The sequence below is a fragment of the Gossypium arboreum genome, chromosome 4 (genome assembly GCF_025698485.1).
Source record: "Gossypium arboreum isolate Shixiya-1 chromosome 4, ASM2569848v2, whole genome shotgun sequence".
NCBI lineage: Eukaryota > Viridiplantae > Streptophyta > Magnoliopsida > Malvales > Malvaceae > Gossypium > Gossypium arboreum.
Genome location: NC_069073.1, coordinates 6,436,677 through 6,459,856, shown reverse-complemented (window position 1 = coordinate 6,459,856; position 23,180 = coordinate 6,436,677). Strand labels below are relative to the sequence as shown.

The 23,180-nt window shown below is 34.4% G+C and overlaps 1 protein-coding gene across 1 annotated transcript; it reads right to left on the bottom strand.

The window, feature by feature from the left end:
* Nucleotides 1-21,628: 21,628 nt before the first annotated feature.
* Nucleotides 21,629-22,954, bottom strand: LOC108452337 (uncharacterized). Its single transcript, XM_017750111.2, has one exon. It carries the CDS (start codon nt 22,845-22,847, stop codon nt 21,921-21,923), a length of 927 nt encoding a protein of 308 aa, XP_017605600.1. The 5' UTR covers nt 22,848-22,954; the 3' UTR covers nt 21,629-21,920.
* Nucleotides 22,955-23,180: the final 226 nt, after the last annotated feature.

Below are 23,180 nucleotides of genomic sequence, written 5' to 3'. Positions count from 1 at the left end.
TCTGTCATCTGATTTTTGTCTCGTGGGAGATAACTGAAGGTGATGTTATCAAATTCCTCAAGTAACCCCAAAACTACCTTTCGATAACTAATCAATTTAGGGTCCCTTGTCTCCCATTCACCTCTAAGCTGATAAACAACCAACGCCAAATCCCCATACACTTCTAGAGTTTTTATACCTTACTCTATAGCTGCTTGAAGTCCCATGATGCATGCTTCATATTCAGCCATATTGTTTGTGCAATCAAAGTCCAACTTGCACATAAAAGGATAATGATCACCATTCGGAGATACCAAGACTGCTCCTATTCCATTTTCGACTGCATTAGAAGCCCCATCAAAATTGAGCCTCTAAGAAGAATTTTCAGTCATTGCTATACACATCAACTCCTCATTTGGAAAATCGAAGTTTAGTGGCTCATAATCCTCTAGAGCCCTACTAGCCAAGAACTCCGCTACCGCACTTCCTTTTATAGCCTTCTGACTTATGTAGACTATATCAAACTCCGAAAGTAAAATTTGCCATCTCGCCATTCTCCCATTTAGAGCTGTTGACTCCATCATGTATTTCAATGGATCAAGTTTTGAGATGAGCCAAGTGGTATGGTATAGCATGTACTGTCTTAATCTCCGAGTTGTCCAAATCAACAAGACAACACAACTTTTCGATTGGTGAATATCTCATCTCACGGTCGGTGAACTTCTTCGAGATAATAAATTGCCTTCTCCTTTTTCCCTGACTCATCATGCTGGCCAAGCACACATCCCATAGAATTACTGAACACTGATAAGTACAGTATTAATGGTTTATCTGAGCTGGGTGGAGACAATACGGAGCATTCAACAAATCTTGCTTGACCTTTTCAAAAGCATTCAGCGGTCCCATCCCAAATACCTTGATTGTGCTTTACGAGGAGGCGAAAGATAGGATCACATTTCTCGGTTAGTTGTGAAATGAACCGAGCAATGTAATTTAACCTTCCTAGGAATCCTCGAACTTCTTTTTGAGTACGTGGTGGAGGTAATTCTCGTATGGCTCTGACCTTGTCTGAGTCGACTTCAATTCCTTTTTCACTGACTACGAAGCCTAACAACTTTCCGGATCTGTCTCCAAAGGTACACTTTACTGGATTGAGCTTCAACTGAAATTTTCTCAACCTTACAAACAATCTTCTCAAGACCTCAATATGCTCTTTTTCCGTACGGGACTTGGCAATCATATTATCCACGTATACCTCAATATCCTTATGCATCATGTCGTGAAACAAGTTCACCATGGCCCTTTGGTACGTTGCCCCTGTATTTTTTAGTCCAAATGGCATTACTTTATAGCAAAAGGTGCCCCACAAGGTTATAAATGTGGTTTTATCCATGTCCTCTGGATACATCTTTATTTGGTTCTATCCTGAGAAACCATCCATAAAGGAGAACAATGAATATCCCGCTGTGTTATCTACTAAAGTGTCAATGTGGGGTAAAGGAAAATTATCTTTTGGGCTTGCTTTGTTCAAGTATCTGTAAGCAACACACATTCGTACTTTTCCATCCTTCTTGGGGACTGGCACAATGTTAGCTACCCATTCGGAGTACTTCACTTCTTGCAAGAATCCTGCATCAAACTGTTTCTTGACTTCATCCTTTATCTTCAAAACGATATCTGGCCTCATTCTTCGCAACTTCTGTTGGACTGGCTTACAATCTTATTTTATCGGAAGACGATGTACCATAATATCAGTACTCAATCCAGGCATATCCTGATATGACCAGGTGAAGCAACTCAATCAGACCATGCTTTGTGTCCACGCCAATTAGGGTTCCGATTTTCAACTCATTCCCTTCCTCTAGGGCTATATTCTCTATTGCCTCTTTCTTATGTGGCATGATTTGTTTCTCCTCCTGCTTAACCATTCTTAACAGATCGAGAGATACGTCACAATCCTGAACATTTTCAAAATCCTGAGGTTCCTCTAAACACATGTCTTGCTCGCTAGAGAAATTAGGAGTTGTAGTATCAGCGCTCATATCATTGATATCTAGGGACCTGTGGGGGTATGAAAGAATATACAAAGAATGAATGAATCAAAGAATGATTGTTTATGTGCTATGAATAAAAGAATAAGAATTGCTAGAATTTGAAGGAATATTGGTCGATAAAAATAGAACGATACTCGTTTAAATTGATAAAAAGTTATGTTTTTTTTAAAATAATTATAGATGAACATAAGCCTATTTCACGAATATAATCTTACTACTCCTAGGCCCTAGAGTAACAGACATGTTTTGAGAATTACTCTGAAAAATTCCTAAAGACTACAGGAAGGTCTTCCGTAGTCTAATTATTCAGAGAGCTCCCCGGTTCGTAAGGACGAATGCCCTCGAGGCTTCCTTGCTCCGATCCTTCATTGTGCACAGCATTAACTTGATGACTTTCCTTTATCAGCAGTCCTCCCAATTTGAAGGATTTGGATATAGGTGGGAATGTCATCGGTTCCCACTCCACTTCTTTTCCATTCAAACGAGTCTTTCTTCTCGCTTGGCGCTTTTCTATTTCCCGCCTCTTGTGTTTGTGGTCTGGCTTGAAGCCCAAGCCAAAGCGGTCCTTCTTCTCAATCAGTTTTGGGATTTGAACCTCTCCTTGCAACTGTCTTCCTAGCCCTTTTGCCGGCAATGCTCCTTTCCCCATCATCATTTGTAGGGCCATCTTCGTGGCTCCAGACATTTTGGGTACCGGCACTTTGCTTCCTTCCAAATTAAAGGTGGCATTGATGACCTCTAAAGAGCGGAAAGAACATTCAATAGCCTCTTCATTTGCCTCAACATAAGGGGCCTTGCTGATAACTGCTGCTATGATGTCCTCTTCCGCATTGATGGTTATTAAGCGACCATCCATTACTAACTTTAATTTTTGGTGCAATGAAGAGGGCTTCGCTTTTTCTGAGTGTATCCATGGTCTCCCCAATAAACAATTGTAGGAGGGCTTGATATCCATCATCGAAATCAACTTCATACGTATTCGCCCAATCTCCAAAGGGATGTCGATTCGCCCCATTACTTTTCTTTCGCCCATCAAAGGCTCTTACCATATTATGACACGTTTTCATATGCGAACTGTCAATGGGCAATCTGTTCAAGGTGGATAGCGGCAGGACGTTCAAAGTAGACCTATTATCCACGAGTACACTTGGAAGTGTGTATCCTTTGCACCGAGTAGTGATGTATAGGGCTTTGGTTGACCCTATGCCCCTAGGTGGAATTTCATCATCGTTAAAATAAATGAAATTATCAGCACTGATGTTGTTTACTAACCAGTCTAGCTTGTTAACGGATATGTCATGGGTAACATATGTTTCGTTAAGCACCTTTAACAACGCATCTCGATGCACCTCAGAGCTCAAGAGTAGGGCTAACACTAATATACGCGCCGGCTGCTTGCGCAACTGCTCGACCACGCTATACTCGCTATGTTTCAGGAATTTTAGAAACTCCTTAGCCTCTTCTTCCTTTACCGGCTCATTGATGAGTACTTCAGTTTCCTTTTCCTTTTCAGCCTTGACATCTTTCGTCTTTGCGGGCTCTACTCTGATATTCCCCCTGTCATAACGTTTCCCACTTCGTGTATGAGAACCTTCATTTTACGTGCCCCTAGACGCGCTAGCTATACTCTCCCCCTCAGGTATTGTTATATTGTAGTCATAGCTCCATTGCACCCTCCTGTCATCCTTATAAGGGAAAGGATTGGGTTTATGGATGACTATTTTGGGCCTAGTTTGCGACCCCTCCTTATTATTCCCTGGTAAGGAAATAATAATTCTCGGTTGGCTTGTTCTTTGTCGTTCATTCTCCAGTACACATATTTGTCCTTCATAAGAACTACCCTCAGAAACCTGCAACTCTTTGTTAACTATAAGGCCTTGTACTATGACCTTGAACTCTTCACAATTTTGGATCACATGACCTACTTCCTCATGGAACTCACAATGGTTCTCTATTCCTTCTCCTTTTCTAGAGGTCAGTATACCTCTCTCCACCATCTCCTCTCATATTACCTTCATAGGTGTCTTCACCTCAGCAGTGTCTTCCTTGATTTTTCTTTTCTTTGTTTCATCAATGGCATTCACTCCTTTATTGCCATGATCCGGTAACGGATTTTCGGCATTAGGGGTACTGTCGAATTTCACAACCCCCATCTTGATAAGCCTCTCCACGGCCTTCTTGAATCCTGTGCAGTTTTTAATCGAATACCCTGGTATTCCCGCATGATATTCGCATTTAGCATTTGCATCATACCATCTGGGGTACGGTGGCTGTAGTGGTTTCAAGTGAAATGGAGCAATGGTATGTGCATCATACAAGCTTTGATATAGCTCACGATATGTCACGGGGATAGGCGTAAATTGCATTCTTTCCGAATTCTGTCTTATGCCTGATTCCTGTCTTTGGGTATTTTGTTGTTCGACCATAGCTGCTTTGGGTTGACCAACTGTGATTGCCCTCGAGTTGAGACTATTCACCTCATTGTCCTTTCTCCTTGGGGCGGATCTTTTAGCCACTTCCCCATCGATTTTACCGCCTCTCACAGCATTCTCAATCATCTCACCCGCCATAACTATATCCATGAAACTTTTGTGGTACTTCCAATCATATGTGTGATGAATGGCGCATTCAAAGTATTAATAAATAACATGGTGGTTTCCTTTTCTAACAATGGTGGTTGTACTTGCATTGCCACCTCCCTCCATCATTGTGCATATTGCCTAAAACTTTCATTAGGTTTTTTCTCCATGTTTTGAAGTGTGATCCTATCTGGCGTCATATCAGTCACATAGTTATACTGTTGCATGAAAGCCTGTGCAAGATCTCTCCATGAACTGATTCTTGCACGGCTCAACTGATTGTACCACCTAGCCGCCGCTCCCACTAGGCTATCTTGAAAACAATAGATCAATAGTTGATCGTTGTTCACATAACCAGTCATTCTTCTACAAAACATTGTTATGTGTGCCTCTGGGCAAGTAGTCCCATTGTACTTTTCAAACTCTAGCATCTTAAATTTATGAGGAAGCACCAAATCTGGAACCAAACTTAAGTCTTTGGCATCAATCCCATGATGATTGCCAGCGCCTTTTAAAACCCTAAACTTCTCCTCTAACCACCTGCAACGATCTTCCAATTGTTTTGAGGATTCAGTGGCCATTCTTTCCTTCTCCATTAAATCCAGATCAAGAGTAATAGGGTTGATCGAGCTATCACCCAAATTATTTCCCAACCCAGATGGGAAATTTATGGGGATTCTAGCATCCGCTGGCCCATATTGAGGCCTTACTGTGACAGATGGCCTTCTAGGAGGTGCCTGGCTTTGCAGGGGCACATGAGGCGGAGTAAAACCCGGAGGAAGACCTTCATTATCCTCTTCAGTGATCGCCATGGGAGCTTTTCCTTTATCAGTGGCTCTTAGCAGCTGAGCCATTTCAACCATCATATTTCTCTGAGCCTCTAGCATCTGCTCCCTCATTTCATTCTGTATTTTGGCTAACTACTCTTGCATTTGATCTTGCATATCTTTTTGTAATTGCTCAAACATTTGATCCATGTTCTTAGTTTTAGTACGAGTGCCGTAAGGATGTGTGATTTCCAAATTTTCTTTTCTACCTTTCTCTTTTCTACCTCTCTGGAAAGTAAACTTTAACTAATCAGGGTCTTTCTATAACTTTGAATGCAAATGATGTGATGAAATGTTATGAGATGAAAATGCATGAATATCGATTCTGGTTCAACTTCATTTAGAAAATTTTATTTAGAAAAAGAATATCTTTACATATAAGAGGATTACAAATATGATTTCGCCCTAAGGCCCAAAGCTTTAACTCTATCTAATAAAAAGGCTAACTTTCGTCCTACATCCGACGATGATGAATACATCAGACTCAATACGTCAGCTCGAATTGCCAAGTCTTGCACATACTCAGCAACCTCTCGAATTTGAGCTATGGCTTCACCAATGACATGATCCTTTTTTCTGACCTGTTCTTTAGCTTGATGTAGCTCTCCCCTCAGATAATCCTCTTGCGCCTTGAGCTGCTCAACCCGGAGTTCACCGTCATGCAATGCCACCTCCAAATCTTCAACTTTGCTTCTTAGCTCCTTTAACTCGACCGTAGAATTATGGTTTTGGTGCCAACGCAGGATTTTCCAAGTTCCATTACCTTGGTCTTCAATCCTTTATTCTCTTCCTCTAATGCCAAATTCGCCTCTGCATTTCTTGAATTTCCTCTCCCGATTCGGCTCTATCCTTTTCTTCTTGAACCTCCTTCGCCATCGATTCAAGATCCTCCTACTCTCGCCCTCCTTAAGGCTACTTGTGCCCTTTTGTAATGCTCCCTTAGATCATCTCGATCTTCCTCAATCTTCCTTTTTTCTTTCCTCTCTTTCTCGACTTCCATCTTTTGAACATCAACGTCCAAACTCAAGTACATCTTTTCTTCTTCGAGCTTTGCTATCCTCCTCTCGAACTCTAAGCTTTATCTCTCGAACTCTTGTTTCATAATTTCTAACTTTGAGGGCCTTACTTGCAAATATTCCTCCATTAGTCGAGCTCCTTCCATACTTGGCTTAGGGATATTATCATTAACTCTTCTACCTCTCCATTCTATGTATTCCGGTGTCATAACGAGGCTAATAGCTTTTCCTCTCAATCGACAAGTCTTCTTCTAAGCACTAAAAACTTCACTAACCCTCCTCTTGTAATTGGCTCCTCTATGTACAAACTCACTTTGAGCCAACCCCTGAGTCGCTGGTATGAACTATCTCAATCCATGCTGTCTTAGTACGAGCAAAGGGGCATAGCCAATGGCACCCCAAATCCCCAATAAGGGTACCCAATCAAAACTACCGCATCGGTAAAGAACCTCACCAGGCATCATCCACGGAGCCCTCCACTCGACATATTTCGACTGAAGGTTCTGAAGTAACGCTATCCAATTCTCTTCTGGAACATTAACTTTCCTGGTTGAAGCTACTATATCTTTCAACAGTGAATAATCCTCAAAGTAAACCCGACAAACCACCCTATCTATCAACCGAAAATGATCAGAGAACCAAGCCAAAAGCAATCGAGCACACCCTATAAACCCGCCAAGACCACCCTCCTACATACACCTAAAGACCTAAATGTTTCCGCCAAAATTGCAGGGACAGAAGTGACCTTTTTACTGAGTCGATGAAAAAGATCCGTGGTTGCCTCATCCACATATCCCAAAGCCTAGGGAAGACCATCAATCCATATAAACTTAGGGCAAAAACATCTATCTTCTTTGTCTCATCAGGGTGTGTCAAAATCAAATCTTTCAAAGCATCTCACGAAATGCACTTGCACTCACCCTTTTCTTTAATTCGGGCCATGGCCCACTGCTCGCTCATCCCCGTAATAATCATCAATTTCTTCCAAAAGGTAGGGACACAAGGAGCTCGGGAATAGATCCTATCATTCTGAAACCGGGGACAACAAAGTAAAGCAGTGTACTCTTCCACAGTAGGTACCATGTCTACTTCTCCAAAAGTGAAGCAATCAGACGCCAGTTCCAAAAGCGAGCAAGGGCTCAATAAGTGCTCGCTCTATCTGAACATCAAGCAAGTAAGGTAAGTCTCCATAGTTACCGTAGAATAATTGCTTAGTCTCTTTGCCCCACTGATCCCAAATTTCCTTAAGCTCTTGGAGATTATTCTGTGTGACACTTATACGAGTATAATTTGGCAGCTCTGACACATATCCTATAGCTATACTGTCTCCCTTTTCTAGTTGAGTTTGCTCGGACCATCTGTGGACGTTAACGTTGCCTTCCACTTTATCAAGAAGTCTGTTCTCCATAATAAAACTTCCTAACTTAGAAACTGACCATGAACCGATATCTTTGTAAATGCAAAATGACATGCAAGCAAAAGAAAAGAGATAGTCAGTATCACATAATATCAATAAATTTCAACGATAACTTATAAGGGTAATGTCTAAGTTGGGCTTATACGGTCCTTTAACATGGGGTTGGTTCTAAAGTTTGAGGTACCCGAACCAGCGGATTCCTCGATGCTCACCCATTATAGGCTCATTTGAATCTAGTTCAGTTCAGGGGAATACATTTCCCTATGGCTACACGGAGATGAAAATCTCATGAAACCATAGGTACGGATGTATCCCGAAAGTGATCCACTATCCTGCACGGAGGCGAAAACCTCACGAAGGCGTAGCTTCTCACTCCCACTTAAGGGTGTGACCACAACGGTCATGTAAAATGCAATGCGATCAAAATATAGCATGTAATAATACAAACACATGTAATGCAAAGAGGATTAAATTTTAAAATTTTTAATTTCCGACATTAAGACAAGAGATAATCAATTACATTGCCTGACTCTCTTATTACATCCCCAGCGGAGTCGCCAAGCTGTCGAAACCATTATCAGATCGAGTTTTGGAAAATGGGAATCTATTTTAAAAAATGAAAACGGGAGTCGCCACCAATCTTTTTGGGTGTGATTGGATCACCTTTAAAACATTTTGTTTTAAAATCATTAGTTTTGGTCCACGAAATAAAAGAACGGGTTCGAGTCGGTTACGCATTTGAGGAAGGATTAGCACCTCAGAACGCCCAAAAATTAGTACCTAATTGATTATCAAATGTCTTTAATGTCGAAAGAAAAAAATTTAAGATGTAGTCCTCTTTAAAATATTTTAACTTTGAAAATTGGGATTCACTAGCGTCAAAGTATTGACATTAAGTTATCCTTTTTGAAATTCCTATCTCAAACAAAGAAACGCTATATCCAATAAGTTAGGACATATTGCTTTGAAATTCCAAGATAGTGGCTTGCATTTAGAAAACCTCTAAAACTTAGAAGGGTACTTAATTATTCGAATTCAACGAGAAAAGTGGCAACCCAATAAGTTAGAGAATTTCTTTCTAAATTTCCAAACACCAACATTGCCTTATTTGCAAAAATCTTATTTCGAGGTCACAAATAAATGAATAAAACGAATAAAAAGATAATAACAAATAAGCTAGAAAATATTCGAGATTAAAAAACCTAGTAATAAATAAACAATCATTATGTAAGACTAAAGAATGATAGTATAGTGAAGATAATAATAATATTAATAGTAATAATACAAATAAAAATTTTGGAATGATGTGTGAAATTATATATATGTATGTGAATATATAGATAAGTAAATAATATATATAGTGAGTGAAGAGTAAAAGGTAAAACAAGTGTATTTAAAGAGTAATGGGTAAAAATATAATAATAGTGTAATAGTAGTAATAACGTAATAGTATTAGAAATATACGATATATAATATTGAAGGTAAATACATAATATATACATATTAGAAATAATCATACTATTAGAAACAACTATTAATAATACTACATAAATAGATATATAGTAGTAGCATATACATGATATAGTTAAAAATATATAAAGTAAGATAATATGGGAAATAAAAAATATATATATAAACGATATAATATTAGGGCATATGCAAAACAATAAAATACAATATTAAAAGATATATATATATATATATATATATATATATGTATACATAATATAATATTAAAATATTTACATGGTATATACATAATAATGTAAAAATAAACTATTAGTAATATTATAAATATATACATATAGTAGTAATAATAATATAAAGGTATTTCATATAAACAGTATGCACGTGAAAAAGAAAGAAAAGAGAAAACAATAATTACAAAAGTATGAAATCAAAATAATATGTAGAAACATGTTTATTCTAAAAGAATAATTGAAACTTAATTGAGAGAAGAAACAAAATCCAAGAGATAACTTACAAGTAAAACAAATTATTGAAATGTAATTTTGGGCTAAAATTAATTATGATAAATGTCCGAAATCTAAAATTAAAATGGCCCAAATCTTAAAATACCGCAAAGTGGGCAAATTGAAATAGCACACAGATTGCAGGGGCCAATTTAAAATAATATAAAACTTAAATATGGCCCGATTGAAGACTAGCACAAAGGAGGACCAATTATGCATAAATTACCCAATTAAAGGTAACATGCATGGTCCCAAGCAAAAAGTTTATTCCACTCCCCATGCTACTTTGTTTTATTATTAATTAAAACTACTCCCCATACTATTTTGTTTTATTATTAATTAAAACTATTCCCCATACTATTTTGTTTTTATTATTAATTGAAACCATTTCCCAATACTATTTTGTTTTTATTATTAATTAAAACCATACTTTATTTTCTTTTTTTATCATAAAAAACCTTTTTTAAGAAAAAAAACAACAAAAAAGAGTTAAAACACCACCTTACCACCCTACATTCATTTTTCAAAATAGAGAAGGCTCTCAACTCTCAACCATTCCTCCTCCAGTCATCGGACCGCCATCAACCGCCACGCCGGTCACGGTCATCGACCACCGACCACCGGCAATGGCCCATGCGTCCACTGGTGACCGAAAAATCTTCGAGGCCCTTTTTCGCTTCTCTTCTCAAGTAGAGCCCGGATTTGGGGTTAAAATGACCCAAAAACCTTCAAAAATTAATGAGAAGCACCCTAAAACTCAAGAATCCATTCGGTTTTCGGCCACCGATCCTCAGCGGTGGCTTCCTCGGTCGTCCACGATGTTGGAAAACTGAACACCGGTAAGATCCTTCCCTCTTTCCATTTTTTTATATTTTTTACAAGTTTTTTTCTTTGTTAAAAATATTTGTAAAATAGATAAAACGAACGAATAGAAAGAAGATCAAAAAAATAAAAATAAGGACAAACACCTTTTGAACTTGTTTTCTCCTTTTGATTTCTCCCCAAAAGTCTCTGTAATACAACCCCCTCTAATACAATCTCTTCTCTCCCCAAAATACAATCGATTCTTCTTCAAAATACCATCGATCTCCCCTCTTACAATCGGTTCTAGTATGGCCTTTATAGCCATTTACAAACTTTATTATATATATTTGTTATCTTTTCTTCTTCTTGTATGGCAGGCAAACAGTGGTGGAGGCATGTGTCACTTGGTAGTGGTTGGAAGTGGGTGGTTGAGGCTTGCGGCTAGAGTTTCTAATTTTCGAAAATAGGTTGTGGGCTAGGGTTTCTAAGCTTTTGGGCTTCTTTTAGGTTTTAATTTTTGGGTTGTAATTGGGTTGGTAGCTTTGTTTGTTAATGGACTTTTAATGGGCATTTTGATTTTTTTTTTTTAAATTTGGTTTATTTATTTTAAGGCCCGGGCAAAATATGGGTTCTACATTTTCTATTTCTCTCAAATAATGAATTTTAATTTTAAATTATCTTCTATTTTTAAAAGTAATAACAGAGGTAAATAAAATTTGTGTCTTTTTGCACATGTAATCGCATTTTTTTCTAATGATAAGAAATTTAAATAAATTGGGATATAAAAAGTTTAAAATAAGTCATTTTGCATTTTTTTAAATAAATACTAAAAACGTCAACTATATAATCAAATTAACTAAATTTAAATATATAATTAATTTTTTATTAAGATCACATTTGTTTTTTATTTGAATATTTTATATTTATCTTAAATAATGTATTTATAATTTTATTACAAAAATAACAGAGATAAATAAAATTTGTGTGTATTTCTCCACATGTAATCGCATGTATTTGATTATATTGTAGAGAAATAATGCATTTATACATTTGTGTTATTTTAAAAATAAAGCATCTACATCAACAGAGATTAGAGTTGTTTATAGGTTGGGTTGGGTTGGATTGAGCCGGGCCCATGTAAGATATGCAGATTAATTTTTTAAGTTTAGATTAGGTTTGAAAAATTGGCTTATTTTTTTTTGTGTAAGCTTGACCTATTTTAAGAAAGGTTAGTTAGGGTCCGATTTGGCTTATTCATATTTGATTTTTTAGATGAATTTTTATTTAAAATAATTATTTTTAAATAATATAATACACCAAATGCACTAAAAGCACTAAAATAACAAATTCTAAACACATTAAGATTATGTTAAAAAGTATTTATATTAAAAGTCACTATAATAAATATAATAAATATTTTATTATATTAAAAATAAAATAAATATTTTATTATGTTAAATATAATTTTAAAAATTTTATATTTTAATTTGAGTTATTTAGTTAGGAAAGTTTCTTTTAGGTTTTGAGTAACAGTGATTATGGACTTAATAATTTAATATAAATATATATAATTATTATTTAACATGTATAATTTAAATTTATAATATAATATATTTAGGTTGAATTAGACTTAGGTAGAATATCGTATCAAATTTTATCCAAACTTATTTTTTAAATATTTTATTTTTTAATATCTTTTATTTTTGAGCAGAACTTCCGACTTACTTCCGAATTAGATGAATGAAATAGTCGGGATCAAATAAATCAGAAAAAAAATCCAAAGCCGGCCCAAAATACAGTGGACATTACCTTTTTCTTTTTGAGTTCCCTTTCTACACTCGGCTCGAGAGAAATGGTGGAAGCCTAGCCTAGCCTAGGAATAAAGGCAGCTTAATTGTATGGTTGTGGTTTAAAGATAGTCCTTTATCATTTTATCATTCCTCTACCAATAGTAGTGGAATCGAATAAATAATTTATTTTAATATTGTAATAAAAATAGCAATAGTCAATCATCACCACCATTCATTTTAATGAATGTTTAAATAAGACTTTGTGAAATTAAAAGAGAAAATTAATATATGACGAAATAGAAATTCATGTTAAGATATATAATTAAATTTAGGTCAAAATTAATTAGTATGGAAAAAATTGATAATATAAATATGGAAATGTGAAACTTAATTTTCTTACCACTAAAATTATTAAATATTTAATCAATCTAATCAATGATGTAATGGTAACAAAAATGCATTTAAATATTGTACAACCTCTTCTGTTTCTCCTTCTAAGTAAAATATAGCTTATCAAAAATAAAAAAAGTATAATAGTAAATTTAGTCCTTAATATTTATATATTTTATTAATATAATTTTTATTCTTTTCGAGTTAAATTTGATTCTTAACATTTTAAAAAGAGTCAAATTAAACCATCAATCTTTTAAAAAAGAGTTGAAATAATTTTTTAATGAGAATACTAACTAAAATGTTAAAATTTTCAATATAGCAACTCTGTATTACAATGAACATGTATTCCATGCTAATATTTTTTTATCTTTTATGAATTTTTTATACTTTTAATTTTTAATTTTTAAATTATTACTTATTGACATGATATATAAAACAAATAATGTTATGTTGGCATCATGTGCCCATGGACTGCCATGCCAACAACATTAAAATTAATGTTTTACTTATTATTTTGAAAGGTTAAGGGTTAAATTTAACTCAAAAAATTAATAAGAGTTAAATTAACAAATAAATAAATAAATAAATATTAAGAGTTAAATTTATCATCATATTACAAAAATAAAAAAAGCACAACTGAGGTGAAATAAATTTCCAATTGTAATTTATTTCTTATACAAGCCAAATTTAAATTTCAATTCCATTAATGTCTTACTAATTCGAAAAGCATCCATATTTTTCATTTTAGTTTCCTCATATTTTTACGGTAAGACTTACTCATAGACAAAGTTTGCTTAGATTCAATCGAGTCCAGTTGTAATTTGACTTTCTTTTTAAGAGTAAAGTTTTTCAAAGTTTGAATATGATATTAATTAAGATTTGAAATTATCACACGATATTTGCTACGGGTGTTCAATCGGTTAACCGGCCTAAAATATCATTAACCGAATTAACCAACCCTTCAAAACTTTTAACCGTTAACTGAACCGAATTTTTTTCAAAAAAAACTAACCAAATTGAATTTTTAAAAAAAATTAACCAAACCAATTTTTTTTCGATTAATTCGGTCGGTTAACCGAATTAACTGAAAATTATATGTTTTTTTTTAATTTTTAGTTAAAATAAGTATAAAATTAACCGAATCAACCGAATTAACCGAATTAAATTATTCAATAACTACATAATTAAAAACATTACATAAGTCTTGATACTAACACATAATTGAAATGTAAGTCTTTAATATTCTCCATTTGTATCCATTTCTTCCCTCCAAAAAATCTCCATTTGCATTATACCTACAAAAAAACAGGTGCAAAAATTTGCATATAATAGAAATATACGCTTTTAAAAAAAATCAAATAATATAAACAAATGAATAGATTGTAAGTTAACAAGAATAAGATAGTAAGCATACCTTTCAACTCACAAAAGCTCATGAATTTAGGGTAGGCTCTAATGCATTACAAGAAAAGTTTAAACATTGAATCAATTAAATAAGTAGGAGTGATATGGTAAAAAAATTGAAACTATTAAAATAAAACAATAAATATACCATTTTCAATCTTGTCAAGCTCTTGGATTTATTTTTCAATCTTTTTGATGTCTTCTTGTGATGATGATTTTTGAATCCAATCTTGAGTACACATAAGAGCTTGTGCAATTTTAAGAGTTAAAGAACTCTTATATTGATCAAGCACATGTCCCTCGGTGCTAAATGCAGACTCTGAAGTAACCGTAGAAACTGGTATAGCTAACACATCTCTGGCCATTTTTGAAAGAGTGGGAAATCTAGGGTTGTTCACTTTCCACCATACTAAAATATCAAAATCTTCAACAAAATCCTCATTAGCCTCAGCTAGATATTTATCAAACTCAGATGTTTTATCCTTACCACCATTTTCCAACTCACGCTTTTTATACAAAGCTTGCGTTCGTCTTTTCATTTTTTGTTGTGGTTCACCGAGAGAAACATGTGTTGGCACACTCGATTGGCTACAAGTACTATAAAGTGGAGGCTTATACTTATCAAACAATTCATACAAAAATTCCTTCAAGTTTTGCATCATTTCAAAAGCTTTTTCAGAACTAAACATTTCACTAAGTGCAAATTCAAGATACTTTAGTTTTTGTCTAGGAACTAAAACACAAGCAACAAACATAAGCAAATTCATCTTATCAATATCACCCCAATACTTATCATACTTCTCTTTTATCTTGATGGTCATAACATTGAAATCAACATTACTATTTAACTGAGCATCTCGTAAAAGAATATCAATTTCAGAAAGCTCGTCAAAAAAATTATTGGACGTGACATATGAAGTGCCAGATATACGCAAAGTGATTTCATAAAAGTGTTCCAAGAAATCCCTCAAGTTTTTAACATTAGCCCAATCATCCATACTAGGGCAACCCTCTCCCCTTTCAAGTCCAGCCCTAAAGTTTGTATCTTACTCCTCAAATCTCTCAAAAGCTCTTTCAAAATTCTGAGCAGTGTCTAACATTAAGTAGGTCGAGTTCCACCTAGTACAAACATCAAGACACAACATCTTTTTGCACTCTATCTTTCCACCACAACACACTCCTTAAACTTTTGTAATCTAGCTGGAGATTGTCTCACATATCTAACAGCCCTTCTAACACGTTCAACAGATTTTTTAATTTCCTTTAAGCCTTTAACAACAATTAAATTCACAATGTGTGCCATGCTTTTCATATGAAGATATTTACCATTTTGAACTAAACCCCTTCGAGGGTTAAATTTCTTTCTCAAATAACCAGAAACAACATTATTTGAACTTGCATTATCAACAGTAACAGTAAACAACTTATCAATCCCCCAATTCAACAAGCATTTCTCAATCACCATCCCAATGGACTCACCCTTATGACTAGAAATTGGACAGAAGTTTAAAATCTTTTTATTCAATTTCTAATTGTTAGAAAAAAAGTGAGCGGTGATACACAAATAATTAAATTTTTGCAAAGAAGTCCATGTGCCAGTAGTTAAGCAAACTCTAGAACAAGAACTTTTCAAAAGTTGTTTTATCTTGACCCTTTCATCTAAATACAGTTGATAAACATCCCTAGTCATAGTAGTTCGTGAAAGAATATAAAACCTAGGACATGTCACAAACATAAATTTCTTAAAGCCTTCACTTTCAACAAACTTGAAAGGTAATTCATTAATCACAATCATTTGTGCTAATCCTTTCCTACATGCTTCTCGATCAAATCTCCAAGTTGAAAGATTCCCTTTCCCCTCTTCAACTCCCTTTCTAGGTAAAACTAGTTGTCCTTGACCAGTGTTAACAACATTACTAGGATTTTTCTTACATGAACCAAAATGATATTTCAATGAACCTATACCATTTTTTTTTCATATCACAACAAAATTCCTTTTGACAATAATTACATTTAGCCTTACTTGCACCCTTACTATTAATAATCTTAGTGAAGTGAGACCAAACTTTGGACCTTTAAAGAGTGGCTTTTCTTTTCCTAGTAGTCCCCTTTGTTTGGCTTGAAGCTCCAACTCTCGAATTTTCAAAATCCATCGAAGTAGGAGGTGTAACACTACCTTTAATAAATGTCGGTTCGGTGCACATTTTGCAACAAAAACATTATATAATAAATTAAAATACATTTATAATATTTAACATATTTTGATGTTGAGTTTTAGAGAAATGAATTTTGCTTTTATCCATGTCTAATAATTGATTATGGGTGCTTGATCATAGGTATTCAAATGTGGATGTATTTTAGAAACCTAAAAAAAGTGTCAAGATAAAATTCCTTTCTGGAAATGGTTAAAAATAGAATCATTAAGTCAACTTACCTGGAGTCGACTTTTTACTATATCAATTGGGTATAGAGTTGCTTCGATGATAACACCAGTCATAGCTCCAGCTATAATACTTTCTGTAAAATACACAAAATATCTTTAGTAAGATTTGCTTCCAACCATGCTAAAGTTCAAGAAAGAGTAGTATCCAATCGCTACACTCCATCTAACTTTCAAAACTTTCACAAATTTTTTTGTACTCTGATTTAGGACATCATTGTTGCCATATATATTGCTTTTCTTATAATACTTCATTTTCCCCCTTTTTTATTATTACTTAACTAAGTTAAAAACGCCTTTCTAGGCCTTGTATGTAAGTTATAACAGTGACATTCTAAATGGTGTAGAAAGAATTAAAAGACGTAAGAAAAAGCTGTGAACTTTTTTATTAGAATTTTGACTAGCTTCGAACATTCAAAACTTGGAATTAATTATCATTAATGTAGGTTGATTGAATGAAAATGTGGCTTATGATTTTCCTGTGTTCTGAATGCAATTTTTCTTTCTTTAAAAAAAAAATAGGGTAGATATGTAAGATGATTTGTTTGAGATAAGTTGCTATCATGAATTGATATATAGCTATCCATCCACTGGTTGATTAGTCTACCAATATAAGCAGTGTTTCAAAGCCTCCTCATTTGAATATGATGAAGAAATAGTGTTTAAATTCCATGTGAATGTATTAAATTTTAGCTAACAAAGTCACAAGCATTACTATCATGCACTAACATACTACTGAGCCAAAACTGTTCACACCAATAGCAATCCGATCATCATTGTTGATCTATTTCGTTTATATAATAAAATAAAAAGACCAAAAGAATATAATAGAGAACTCAATTAATGCACATTTTTGGTCCTCTTCATCCAGATTGTTACATAGGTGAATGAGAGTTTATGAGAATGATTAGATTAGATGCATTATAATCATGCTTCATGCAAATGGACAAAATAAATTTGGAACACCCTAAGAAAATTTCTCATAGCATCATAAAGAATCACATCCATTCTCTGTTAAGTTAAGAGTTATAAGTTTGTCACTACATCTTATGCAAATTCTCCTAATTTCCAACATGTTATAACACCAGATGATTAGGTAGCGTCAAAACAGCTAAATCAAAGAACTGTAGTCATTTAAAAGAGGTGGATAAGATAAGAGGGGTTGAAAGAAGCCATATAACTTACAATTTCAAACTTGCACTTGTATGAGTAAACAAGCATTTACAAACACCAACACATCGCAATCGCAACAAATAAGGGCATTTCACAAAACTGAATTCTCTACTAGACTACTACTATTATATATACACTTGCCACTCCTGGATGAAAGAGAGATTTCTCAAAAAACAAATAAGGGCATTCTCACAAATGACTGGTAACATAGGGAAAATTCAGCGGTGCGAATAAGATTAAATGCGATGGAAGGAATTTAAGACATTTGGTCAAGATGTAGAATAAGCAAGCAGTAAAATAGTGCCCAAAATTTCAAGAGTAAAAGCCTACCTCAACTCACAGTGATGGTGACCTGGTAGACACCGGACGGTTCACGAAGGTGGCTGGCCTGGCAGTGACAATAGAAAGATTTTGGGAGATTTCAATTAGGGATTTTGAAGGTTAGGGTCTTAGTTAGGGAATTTGTTTATTTCTACCGTCTGTTACTATGTTTTAGTTTTAGACTTTTACTTTTACTTTTAGATTTTTATTTTTATTTATTAAATTATTTGTAATTTTTATGATTGTGCTGGGTAATTGGGTTAGGTTGGGTTGGGTTGGGTACTTCAGTTTATATATATTAAATTGGGTTTATGTTGGATTGAGTTTGGGTAAATAGTGGCCTATTTATATATTATAATTTTATTTATTAATTTTTTTGGTTAAACCAAAAAAATTTGGTTAACCGATCGGTTTCGAACCGAATTAACCGTTAACTGAAAACTCAAAAAATTATTAACCGACTCCCGATCGAATTAATTCGGTTAACCGATTGATTAACCGAATTTGGTCGGTTAATCGAATTTTTTCGGTTTTACCCAAATTTTGCACACCCCTAATTTTTGCTATTACACTGGTAGCTTAGTTGATCATGAATTTTAATTTGGTGTCAGTATACATTGATTTTGATTAAATGATATACATGAAGCTTGAGTTTGGTTCAAATATATACATTTTAAAACAAATAAATCTAGTTATTTTCATATGAGATAGATATAGTTGTTCGTGTGTGCAATATGTAAACATAAGATGGAGGTTAATAGTATGTAAAAAAATTAAATTAAAAAATGTATATATTCACAATTGCATCAAATAAAAATTCGTATATTGCATTTTTTTAACCAAAATTCAAATCTATACACAATTGTTTCCTTTCCTTTGTAGATCGCCACATTGCGGAACTTGCTGAGCCGAATCAGCGTGAAACACACTATCAAAAGATGATAGAATTATGTTGTGTGTTCAAATTTTGTGGCATGTATATAAGGGCACCTTAGTGTGCAAATTGTTATGTTGTGATAGTTGTTATATTGGAAATTGTAGCATGGTTAATCTTGAGTAATATGATTTCCTTATGACTTAGTAAATGTACAACATTGATCATGTTTCATGCTAGTATAAGTGATGATAAAAACTTATATGTTTTGGCATGTAAAAGATTACAAAATGAAGAAAATAGGATAGTTAAGTTGATGTATGATTGAAAATGGTACAAATGATTGTCATACTTGAAACATATGTTAAAAGCATAGTTGTTTTGGTTTATTTCAAGATCATTTGGATCCTTGATGCTCAAAATAAGTAGATATGCATATGTTGATCTAAGATAAGCAAAGTTGACATAGTTAGGAAAGTAAATGATGTAATTGAAGTTGAATGAATGTCATGGATTGTATGTTATGTTAAATGGTTGAATCCAAATTGTTACAAGCTTGTTTTGGCATATTTTGTTAGGTTTTGGTATAGGTGAATTGGCAAATGAATGTCTGTGATAATATGCTTTGGTTGGAAACATGTGAATAGGTACCTAAATGTGTTAAGTTTCTAAAAATAAGGGCAACGTCATAACCATGTGAGTCCTTGACGTCGCAACTTAGTCTAACAGTAAGTGGCATCACGACATGAAAGTATTTGGGGTTGCGGCATGACACACTAAGTTGCATAATTGCAATGAGGGAATTATGAAGTCACGATGTCGACTCGAGGTTTTAAAAACTTTACAAATTAGTCTTAGCTCAATCTTGGGTTAGTAAAAGAGCTTTCGTAAACTCGTGTGGGACTTGAAAATGAATATGTTGCATAGTATGAATGTAAAATTATACTTAATTGCATATGTGTATGATTGTATGATGCTTGTGTGATGTTAGTTTCACCGGTAATGATTGTCTTAATTTTTTTTATCTAGTACTAATCCATAGCTCGGACCTGGGGTGTTGGGAATGGGGTGTTACACCTCACTTGCCAGGGTCCCTCATTCCAACTGCAAGAAATTTCCTTTAATTTGTGAATTTTTTAGGAAAGGATCGGATGATTTTTCTTATAAGCTTATAGTTTGAATACTCCTCTCCTAATGCAAAATCTTGATTCAAAATTTCATAGACCTTAGTATAAAACTATGTCAAAGTCTTTTTCTCCTACATCTTAAAGGATTTGAACTTAATAGTGTCAGCATCTGAAGCTTGGTTTTCTTCACAGTGTTAGTTCCCTCATGTGTAGTCTCAAGAATAACCATGCTTCTTTGGCTGTAATGCACTTTGAGATTCTCTTGAATTCTTTTTTATCAACTCAACAAAAAATAACATTAAATGTTATGGAGTTTCCACTAGCAAGCTTCTCTTCTTCACTTGTCCAAGTTATCTCAGGTTTGAGAGTCTTCACACCTAAAACATCAATAGAATGAGGTTTCCAACCTGTTAAAATCAAACTCCAAACATTCTTATCCATGGACTTAATGAAAGCCCTCATCCTAGTTGCCTAATAAACATAATTAGAGTTGTTCAACTTGGAGGTTCTAGTAATAAAGAACTTTCCATCTTAAAAAAAAATCAAAAACATAACCACCACTTAGGGGGTCAAGTGTTTAGTTCTGATACCAATTGAAAGTTTATTGAGTTTTTCCTATAATATATTAGTCTCGATATATGTTGAGTTGCAATTGGCCTAAGTGACTACTATAGTAAAAATAGAGATGGACATCAAAAGTTTGTTCATGTAGTTGAAACTTATTATGTCTGCGAGGCCTAATCTAGAGAGTTAGTCCATGAGTACAACCTATGATATAAATTTCACTCACTCACCAAGTAGAAAACTCACTCCTATACTCAAATTAGATCACACGCTCTCTAAGACTTTTCCCCTAAAGCTAAGATTTTCAACCGGTTAACTCAATTCAATTCACCTACAATATTTGCACACAATAAAATATTTCCTATATAATGCTTTGTCATTTGTCATTTTTAACCTAAACAAGTAGTGCAAAGCTTGTTAAATTGCAATACATTACTATCGTTTAATTCCACTAAACTACCATAAAAACATGTCTTTTATATTTCACACCATGGCACATATCTTCTAGGTATCAATCAACTTCTACATGCATTAAAAGTCTTGGATTCAATTCTTATATTGTATCTTACATGTTTGAATTCAATAATAAACTGCTAGTAATTCTCATGATTAAAGGTGAAATATGATACGTTTATCTGCCAACTCTTTTTTTCAAATTGCAATTGGCATTAATAAATATTAATTTTTTTGTCCATGTAACATTATTTACTATAAGTTAATCTTTTATTTGTTAATGAATATAAGGGGTTTTCTTGGAATTTTCAGCATTGTCCACTACTGCTGTTCAATTTTGTGTTTCACGTCGATTGATATTCTAATTAGTTAAAAAGAAAACAACACATCAAACATAAAATATGAGGTAAGTAAGATGATGTTGAGCTTTAAGGTCAAGATTCTATAGATTTGAAAATATAAACTTCAACATTAATGCCGTTACTTACACTCTACAAGCAATATAGATAATCAATGACAAAAATTTATACAAAGAAGGGAAATGATCTGCATTCTACCTATAGAATCAGTTGATAATAGGTGGAGATATGAATATCATATAACAAGACATAACACCCGTTTTTAACATGCCTCGTCCACATCGTTCCAACATGAAATAATGGACTTGCTGGCCCCAAACCATGTGAACCCAAATTGTTCAAAAAAATTTTTGACAGCTACTGCATGCCTTCTTCAATCCCATCCATCTCTTAGAATCTGATTCAATCCTTGAACATACCCTTTGTGTTGCTGCTCAATGTAACCCAAAGCCAGTGCCACAATCTTTGGGTCCTTATCATCTTCTTCCCTGCAAACTCCACCTGTTTTTTCCCATTTCCAATGATCGCCACAAATGGCACTAATGTTCATCTTCAACCCAGGCCACAACTTACTTGATTTGGAACATACCTGAGAAAGAACTGAACAAAACTGTTCTGGTCTGAATTTTGATCTTGAATGCAGTGCTGTTTCTTTATCATGGTGGCCAAATCCAGCCTGCATCCATATATACTCTTCCATGCCAGCTATGAGCCAAGGTGGAGCCCTGGACTTGCCATCCCAGAGCCATATCCGAGCCATGGCACGTTGTATGGTTGATATGACACTGTACTTGACATTACTTTCCTCCATTATTGATGGACTTAAACTGATGACATAAACTGGGTCTTTGCTTCTGCTTGTGTCCACACTGACTTTGATCGTCGTCAGGTTGTCGCCGGCAGCCAGCTGAAGAACGACATGGTGAACTGGCTTCTTTGTTTGGTCGTCGGACTGATCTGCATAAAGAATGTTTTCGACCACGGCGCTTGTGTTCAAGATGATCCGAGTGGCTTCATCGTTTGATACGTAAAAGAGATCAAACCGTCGCCCTGCCGGAGATTCTTTGGCGGCCACGTTAATTATGGTTACCTTGAATCCTTTTGATGCTTCGTGGTTTGCCCATATGGAGATTGTTCCGATGAGAATTACCAAAAGAAGACGGTAAATAATACTGGAACCGGATGAGAAAACCCCATTTTCATCATCTTTTTTGGTTGCGCAGCTGGTAGCGGCGACGGTGGTGGTAAGAGCACCGGCGGGGGTAGCTAGGAGAGGTATGGAAAGGGTGTAGTCCTCCATGAAAGGGCTGAGAAAAGAGGTATAATTTGTGGACAATAGAGATGGGCCAACGCAATTTTATTCGGAATATAAATAAAATAGTACAATGATTGGCAGCCAACTGTTCCACGAGGAACTCTGTTCGATAGCTCAGATTTGGCATTTTGGAATTTTTTTACAGTAAAATATTATAAAAGTTACACAACTTTATTATTTTATTTATATAAATTTCCTTACATCTACAATCTTCATTTTTTTATGTTTTTTTTCTTGCTGAGTAACATTATTCATTAAACTTCAACAAAATTATAGCAAACCAACATGGTGATAAGTACAATAGTAAGACATCTTATA

What these genes read in the sequence shown, in the direction of transcription:
- LOC108452337 (XM_017750111.2), bottom strand. Translation starts at nt 22,847, where the DNA reads ATGGAGGACTACACCCTTTCCATACCTCTCCTAGCTACCCCCGCCGGT.